This window comes from Solanum verrucosum, unplaced genomic scaffold (genome assembly GCF_900185275.1).
Source record: "Solanum verrucosum unplaced genomic scaffold, falcon-dt-bn FXZP01000238.1, whole genome shotgun sequence".
NCBI lineage: Eukaryota > Viridiplantae > Streptophyta > Magnoliopsida > Solanales > Solanaceae > Solanum > Solanum verrucosum.
In genome coordinates this window covers 35,632-44,966 of record NW_026020630.1, presented here as the reverse complement: position 1 = coordinate 44,966, position 9,335 = coordinate 35,632, and the positions used below count along the sequence as shown (strand labels likewise).

Here is a 9,335-nt window from a genome sequence, read left to right as displayed (position 1 = left end):
TACAATTCGCGTAAAATTTTGAGAGTTAATCGAATTTGTGATATTTTAAATTTATTTTTTAGTACTATTTAAAAAGGAAAAAATTAAAATATAATGAAAGAGGAGTGTATAAAAGTAGGTGGGCCATATTTGTGATAGGTGGACCATCTTCAAAAACCAAATGTAAAAGTAGGTGGGCCATCTTGGTGCCACGTGTCGAAAGAAGAGTGAATTTTATTCACTCTTCTTATATTTATTAATTATATTATATATAGTAATATATATGATATATGATTTAAATAAAATAAAAGTAGGTGGGCCATGGTGCCACGTGTCGAAAGAAGAGTGAATTTTATTCACTCTTCTTATATAGTAATATCGAAATTGACTATGCATGCCAATTATTAGTTTTTTTTTTTTTTCCACCTGAGCTATCATAATTTATATATTAAACAACTCAAAACTGATTATGATAAAAAAAAAATTATACCTAAACTATTTACATCTACTCAATTAGCTAGGTGTGTTTTAATGCATAGATAGTAATAATTCAAATAAAAAAATGAAATAGTTGATAATTTAAAATATAATAAATAATAATAAAAAAATTAAAAAGGATAGTTCAGCGATGAGTTTTTTTAAAATCATTACTTAATTAATTAAGGAATAAGACAAAGTTATGGGAAAATAATGACTAAAAAAAATAAGATATGCTTATTAATTTCAAGCATATATTTTAATAAAATAGAAATTAAGAGCTTTTAGCAATTCCATGGTCCTTCTCACGTTGTACTTTCCCATAGATTCCACAACTGGAAATCCGAAATCTACTTTAAAAAAAAGAATTTTTAATTATTTCACCTATTTTTTTAGTATAACTTAAAAAATGTATTTGTTTTAGATCTTTATAAAGATTCAGAAATTCAAAGTTAAAATCTCTGCTCTATTTAAAGTAGAGAGATTTCGATCACCTCACCGCACTACCTCCAAAAACTAGATGGCAACCTCCAATAACACACAACAAAAATATGATAAAATTAGTGAACTAAAAGCCTTTGATGACACAAAAGGAGGTGTGAAAGGACTTATTGATGGTGGAATTACTAAACTACCCCAAATATTCATCCATCCACATGATTCCTTAAAAAAAATTCCCAAAAATTCAAATTTCATTTTCCCTTTAATAGACCTTCAAAACATCAACATTAACAACAAAGAAATAGTGAAACAAATTCAAGAAGCATCAGAGACATGGGGTTTTTTCCAAGTGATCAATCATGGTATTCCGGTCCCCGTCCTAGACGAAATGTTGCGTGGTACACGATGTTTTCACGAGCAAGATATCGACGTTAGAAAACCATATTATAGTCGAGATGTTGCGAGGAAGGTTATGTATAATTGTAATTTTGAGTTGTTTAGTGAGAAATCTTTTGCAGCAGATTGGAGAGACTCACTTTACTCTGTCATGGCTCCTGATCCTGCTAAGCCTGAGGAATTGCCTGAAACATGCAGGTAATTTAATTATATCGAACATTGTTTGTTTGAATATTTTTTTTTTATTGTTATAGCGGGATAATGTTGTTATAGAGGCAATATAATTATATACATATGAAAGTCTGTTCCAAAAAGTGTTAAACCATTAATTCCCACTAAAAAATATATTTAGCGGCAATTAATCTATTGTCGTTAATTAATTGTTGCTAAATATCTTTTTTTTTTTTTATGTTAGTAGCTACATAATTAATTAATATACATATAAAAGTCGGTTCCAAAGAAAATTACATCATTATAGTGAAATGTTTAAAACAATTGTGGTGTCTAGATCATCTTTCGCGTACTTTGACTAATTCTACGGGATATTTGTCATCTTTTATCAGCAATAAGCCGTTACCAAACAATTAACCATGTCCAACAAGATTAGGACATATAAGAAGTTGTTTCCAGTAACCTATATCAATGTATATAACTTAAATCCATTTTAATTTATCTTCTTTCTTCTTCTTTTTTTCATTTTTACAGGGAAATTATAATTGAGTACTCAAATCATGTGATGAAATTGGGATACACATTGGTTGAATTATTTTCAAAAGGACTTGGTCTAAAACCAAACCATCTTAAAGAAATGGGATGTGCTGAGGGACTAGGCATTTTGTGCAATTACTATCCTAAATGTCCACAGCCAGAACTTGCCTTAGGCTCAAGTAGACATGCTGATAGTGATTTTTTCACAGTACTTTTGCAAGATGATATTGGTGGACTTCAAGTTCTTCACAAGAATCAATGGGTTGATGTTCCTCCTATTCATGGAGCTTTAATAATCAATATCGGCGACATTCTTCAGGTAAAATTGTCTTTGTGTGACCTATATAAGTTACTGGTTCGAGCTATAAAATCAATCATTGATGAATATGTCAAAGTTGATTGATTATATTTTATGTTTCTCATGCTTTTAAAAAAGGCATAACACATAAATATGTCCGCTTTAACTTGGTTTCAGCTCATATTTATGACCTCCAACTTTGAGTGTGCACAAGTAGACACTTAAATTTGTATAAAGTTGTACAAATAGACACACACGTCCTACGTGATATCCTATCTGACATTTTACATCCTACATGGTGTTCTACGCGTATTATGTTACCAGATGCATATGACAGATCCTAAAAAATAATGCATCTTAAGTTTGAGAATCCAATATAGGTGCGGTAATTTTTTTTGGAGAGTCGTCCAAGTAATATAGCTTACATGACACTTCTTTAATTAAGGGTGCATTCTTATTAGGTCTTTGTTTGAACACATAATACTTTGTACATTAAACTGTCCTATTTTTATGTGTGTTCATTCAATCTTTAATATATTACGTTAAAATTATAATACTAATTTTTTAAATGGAAAAATGATCTTATAGATCATGGATAATTTAAAGTGGTGTTCACACGGGTTAATGTAAGGTGAATTGTTTCACATAAATATGCCTATGTAACAAATTTATACATGTGAGTTGTGATATTCTACTTTGTGCGTGTGTGTGTTTTTTATGTTTTCAGTGTTTTTCGTTCGCTTCCCTCCTCTTAATAAAAAATTGAATGATCATTATGAAATTCATAGCATTATTGATAAATAAATTTCCTTAGAATAAGCTATAACAAGTCATTATTAATTTATAAAGTTTCGTTCAATTTTTATTTTTTCAGCTTATATCGAATGATAAATACAAAAGCGTAGACCATAGAGTGTTGGCAAATAAAATTGGTCCAAGAATATCAGTAGCAAGTTTCTTCAGCACAGGGCTATTGGAATCTTCTAGAATTTATGGACCAATTGAGGAATTATTGTCAAAAGACAATCCTCCAAAGTATAGAGCAACAACATTGAAGGACTTCTTTGAATATTCTAGCAAAAAAGGATTTGATAACAATTCTAATTTGTCTCACTACAAAATTTAAACTTATATGTGAAATTGAAATAATGTTTTTAAATTTGTTAGAACCAAAAAAAATTAAAATTTTGTGATTTAACTCTAAGGAAAAGATGTCATATTTGTACTTTGCGGTTAGTATAAGGAGTAAGGATAATAATTTCAGAATAAAAGTGTGAAATTATTTATTGTATATTGGTTGAAACGTTTATTTCGATATAAGTAATTTCGAGATTGGTTAGTATATTATAATTTTGGTGTTATTTTTATACGATAATAATATGGAGATTAGATAATCTTTGGTGTAAAACAATCAAATGACAAAAAATGCCCTTCTTCATGAAACTCTTTTTTCCAAAGTCTTTGTTAAGATTAAAGTTAAAATTGAAATAATAATTTGTTAAAGTGTATGTAGTGTAAAAATGACTACATGTTTTATAACCTCTATGTACCAAGAATTATATATTCACTAAATAATATCATTATTATTTAATCCCAAATTATAATTTTAGTTTTATAACATGCTCATAAATAAAAATAATTCCAGCGCAAAATCATGGATTAGACAATATTATGTTAGGTTAGAGGGATTTTACTTTTTTTTGTTGCAATAACTTATGAAAAATAATTATTTTATGCCGCGTTTGATTGATGATATTAAATATTCTCTAATTAGATTATGTGAAAAATCTATATATTATTTATGTAGAATGGAAAATCGAAAAAAGAAATTAATTAAATGTGTGTATTAGTAATAGGGGGGTTAAAGTATGTAAATTAAAACTAAAATATCGTTAAAGTAAATAATTCATAGATAGCTATTTCTTAAGTACTATAAGTACTACTTCCTCTGTTCTAATTTATGTGACATATTTTGGATTTCGAGATTCAAACAAGTCTGTCTTTGACCGTAAATTTTTCATATATCTTTAAAATATTTTGAATTGTCAATTACTATAACTTATAGTACTTATTTACGTAGTTTATAAATATATAAACTTTCATTTAAAAAATGAAGATTTCATGCACAAATTACCGATCAAACTCAAAATGGTTTGACTCTCGAAAAACGAAATGTGTCACATCAGTTGGATAGAGACTATATAATAATCCCTACATTATATAATTATCATCATCATCATCATCATATATATATATATATATATATATATATATATATATATATATATATATATGTTTTCTCAATGATTTGTCTTTTTAAAGTATTCCAAATCAGCTTAAAAAATAGGGATAAGGGTCTGAAAAATATCCCAACTTTGGTCGGATTTGCTGTTGGGATACTAAACTTTCATGAGGACCTATTACCTCCCTAGACTATTTAATACTGTATTTTAAACATATATATTTGCCCACGTGGACATAAAAAATAATGTAAAATTATAAATAGTAATGTGTCCACGTGGGCACATGTATACCTTTAAAATACACAATTAAATAGCTCATGGGGTAAAAAATACGGTATTAAATAGTCTAGGGAGGTAATAGGTCCTTATGAAAGTTTAGTATCGCAACAACAAATCCAATCAAAGTTGGGGTATTTTTCAGACCCTTATCCCTAAAAAATATCTTCTAATACTTCTTATTTGTTGACTTTTATGTCTCTTTCCATTTTTTTTCTTTCTCTTTTTGTGGTTATTATATTTTCTTCCACAATTTAAAGCTTTTGTTCAATAAAGCAAATATTATTAAAAAAGAACGGAAGAAAAAAAATACTGGATTGGATTAAACTCTTAAACATAATTATTTATCAGTTTGAACATATTATAATTATATACATAAACATATCCTTTTTTTTTAAAATGGTTCTTTCTCCTATATTATTCAAATCGAAAACGAATACATTGGTAATGAGAGATGGAGAGTTAGTATCTCACTCCATCGAACCAAACATAGAAACATATGTTCTAGCAATACGACGAGCAACCTGATTTGTTGATTTCTTAACAGCCGACAAAGAGAGAAAATGTACCTCTTTGATAAGAGTTTTACAATAAAAAACTAAAGAATCAAAATAAGAGTAATTCACCAAATTTTCTTCCAAAATTTGCTTCACAAATAGATTATCAGTTTCCACAACCAACCTCGTTCTACTGAACCGTTCATTTAGCCAACTAAGAGCCTCACGCACCTTATGATCTCAGCCAACAACGGGCTAGCCACACGACCAAGAAATAAAGTTTTCCCAGCAATAAATTAACTCAAGTGATCACGTAGCACCATATCTATACCCGTCATATCGATATTAATACCATACGAGACATCAATGTTACATTTAATTATGTCATAAACATATTCTCTAAATATTAGTTAAGCTATATTGATACACATGCGGAGCACATAAACTAAAAAATAATATTATTAAAAATAAGAACTTTTGACTTGGACCATTTATACTTGATGTCCAAGTACCACCAATCCCATGGTCCCTCATATATTATATTGTGCTTATTTTTAAAAAATAAAAGGACCATACTTGGTCTCCAAGAAAAATTGTCACTATATTATGTTGATACTAAACTAAAATCTAAATCACCTATATCATAACAAAATTTGTGTTTCTTATCTTTTTATTACCTTTTTGAGACATCTTAATTGAAATATTTGTTTGTTCTCTACAAAGGGTCGGCTCGAAAGTTCGAGTTTGAGTTCTCTGTGATTTCTGCTTTATAAATAAAGAGAGATTTCAACCAACACAGACCACATCTTTTCCTATGGTGCTTTGCATAAGGATTTAGCGGCTCGAAATTCGAGATCTCTACTTTAGGATACAACTTAAGTGATACATTTGTTTTTGCTCTTCCTAAAAGGTATTAAAAAGCAGAGAAATTTCAATCATTTCACCACGTCGTACTAATGGCATCCTCCAACACCCAACAAAACTATGACAAAATTAGTGAATTAAAAGCCTTTGATGACACAAAAGCAGGTGTCAAAGGACTTAGTGATGGTGGAATTACTAAAGTACCTCAAATGTTCATTCATCCAGAGGCTTTAGAAAAAGAAACCACAAATCCCAAAAATACACATTTCATTTTCCCATTAATAGACCTCCAAAACATCAACATCAACAATAAAGAAATAGTGAAACAAATTCAAGAAGCATCAGAGACATGGGGTTTCTTTCAAGTGATCAATCATGGTATTCCGGTACCCGTCCTAGACGAAATGTTGCGTGGGGCACGACGTTTTCACGAGCAAGATATCGACGTTAAAAAACCATATTATAGTCGAGATGTTGCGAGGAAAGTTATGTACAATTGCAATTTTGATCTATTTAGTGAGAAATCTCTTGCAGCAAATTGGAGAGACTCACTTTACTCTGTCATGGCTCCTAATCCTGCTAATCCCGAGGAAATCCCCGAGACATGCAGGTACTTTTTCTATAAAATTCAACTTATATATACTGACAACGAAAAAAAAATTATATTATTAGGTACACTTAATGTTAGTAGTATACTTTTTTATTGAAAAGACCAAAGCATTATTGACCATAGAGGACAAAGAGAATAGATTAGTAACATGTTACAAGTTGCAACCATTAGTTAATAATATACATACTGAGAGTTTTCAATGACATAACATTTCAAGTCATCTTTGGAATCGATTTTTATGTAATGTTACATTATATTATACGTTATCTTAATATCATTTCACTATATCAGTCAAATAACATCTAGACAAACGACGTGTTTATATAGAGAGAGATTTGATAGTACAACTTTAAATTTAACAAGTTTTACATTCTTGTAGGGAAATTACAATTGAGTACTCAAATTATGTGATGAATTTGGGATACACATTGCTTGAATTATTTTCACAAGGACTTGGTCTAAAACCAAACCATCTCAAAGAAATGGGATGTGCTGAGGGACTAGGCATTTTGTGCAATTACTATCCTAAATGTCCACAACCAGAAGTTGCAATTGGCACAAGTAGACATGTTGATAATGATTTTTTCACAGTGCTTTTGCAAGATGATATTGGTGGACTTCAAGTTTTTCACAAGAATCAATGGGTTGATGTTCCTCCTATTCATGGAGCTTTAGTTGTCAATATTGGTGACATTCTTCAGGTAAAGTGTTCTTTTATTCTTGTTGGATCTTTACACGAACAGTCAGATAGATTTACTGTATACTTTTTCTAGTCAGTATACGTAGAGTATACACTCATTATACATGATTATACACATATTATATATGGATTATGCATATATTATACATTGGTCAACTATTTTTAGTTTTACCAGTTTGATGAACAACTATTTAAGATAATTCTTCATAATTTTCATGGGTGTTCATTAAAGGATTGAGTCGGCGCAACCGTAAAGTTGTCTTCGTATGTGTGATTTATAGGTTAGGGGTTTGAGTCATGAAATCAATCCTTGATGAATATGCCAGGTTAGGTTGTTACATTATATGTTTCATGGAATCTTCAAAATGTTATCTGCTGCATGACGAGTCTTCTAAAAGTCGTGTATCTTTTAAGGAATCAACACAAATATGACAATCATTTTGAAGAGTTTGAGCAACATAACTTAAATTACATTTCTACAAGGATCCATCCCTTCCTAGGATCTTATTTGAATGAGATACGCTACATATATTAAATTGCCTTTTTTTTTTTTCATGGGTGTTCATTTAATTTTTAATTTATTACATCCAAATTGTAATACTGGTTTTTGAAACAAAAAAATCACCCTATATATCACATGAGTTAGGTTTGGTGAATTGTTGACATGACTGTCACAAATTTATATATTTGACATCCTACTTTGTGTTATTGAGGATTTATTTAAGCTTTACTTTTTTTTATGTTTTCTAATGTTGTGCAATTTATAGACTTAATTGAGCGATTTTTCCATCACAATTTTGGTACAATGAATAAAAAATTGAATGATCATCGATGAAATTCATATAATTAATATAAATCTCCTTTTTAATGAACTTAACAAGTAGTCAATATTAACTTATAAAATTCCGTTTAATTTTTTATTTTTCAGCTTATATCGAATGACAAATACAAGAGCATAGTGCACAGAGTATTGGCAAATAAAATTGGTCCAAGAATATCAATAGCAAGTTTCTTCAGCACAGGGCCATTTGCAACTTCTAGAATTTATGGACCAATTGAGGAGTTATTATCTAAAGATAATCCTCCAAAGTATAGAGCAACAACAATGAAGGACTTCTTTGAATATTCTAACAAGAAAGGACTTGATGGCAATTCTAATTTGTCTCGCTACAAAATAATATGAATTTTGATATGGAGTTAAAATAATGTTTTTTGTTTGAACCAAAAAAATAATAATTTATCTACCTTAAGAATAAAAGATGTTACATTTGTACTTTTGTATTTGTTTGGTATAAGAAATATGGATAATAATTCTGAATAAAATGTGAGATTGTTTATTACGTAATTATTGAAAATTTATAATTTTGATATTATTTTATATCATATTCAATGTATGATAACAATGAGAGAAATAAAGAATGTAATATATATTAAGATTTTTTGAGAAATACTTATCTATCTTAATATTATTCTCGTCTAAACACGCTTTGAATAGATGAAAAGTAAATTTTCTCAATAATTGGTCTTCGTAAGATCTAGAGTATTCCAAACTAGCTAGAAAATATCATTTTTCTTTTTGTGGTTATTATATTTTCTTCCACTAATTAATGAGAGATACTAATAGAAAATATCCCAAGAGGCAATCTCATGGTCCCTCCACAATTATAGAGAAAATTCCAAAGGTCACTTTTTAAATTTCTAATTTTATTATTTTAATAAAATAACTCTTAATTTAAGAAAATAAATATTTTAAATATTAAATATTTATCATAGAAAATATAGCTAAACAAAATTTCAATTTTTTGAAAATTTTAATAAAGTAAGTTTTTTAAAAAAATAATTTTCA

At 28.8% G+C, this 9,335-nt stretch overlaps 2 protein-coding genes across 2 annotated transcripts; both read left to right on the top strand.

Annotated features, from left to right (window-relative positions):
* Nucleotides 1-976: 976 nt before the first annotated feature.
* LOC125811841 (1-aminocyclopropane-1-carboxylate oxidase homolog) lies at nucleotides 977-3,425 on the top strand. The gene is made up of 3 exons (XM_049491391.1): nucleotides 977-1,491; nucleotides 1,999-2,320; nucleotides 3,174-3,425. Exons 1-3 carry the CDS (start codon nucleotides 977-979, stop codon nucleotides 3,423-3,425), a joined length of 1,089 nt encoding a protein of 362 aa, XP_049347348.1.
* Nucleotides 3,426-6,196: 2,771 nt separating this feature from the next.
* On the top strand, nucleotides 6,197-8,683 carry LOC125811419 (1-aminocyclopropane-1-carboxylate oxidase homolog). Its single transcript, XM_049490897.1, has 3 exons — nucleotides 6,197-6,789; nucleotides 7,169-7,490; nucleotides 8,418-8,683. Exons 1-3 carry the CDS (start codon nucleotides 6,272-6,274, stop codon nucleotides 8,670-8,672), a joined length of 1,095 nt encoding a protein of 364 aa, XP_049346854.1. The 5' UTR covers nucleotides 6,197-6,271; the 3' UTR covers nucleotides 8,673-8,683.
* Nucleotides 8,684-9,335: the final 652 nt, after the last annotated feature.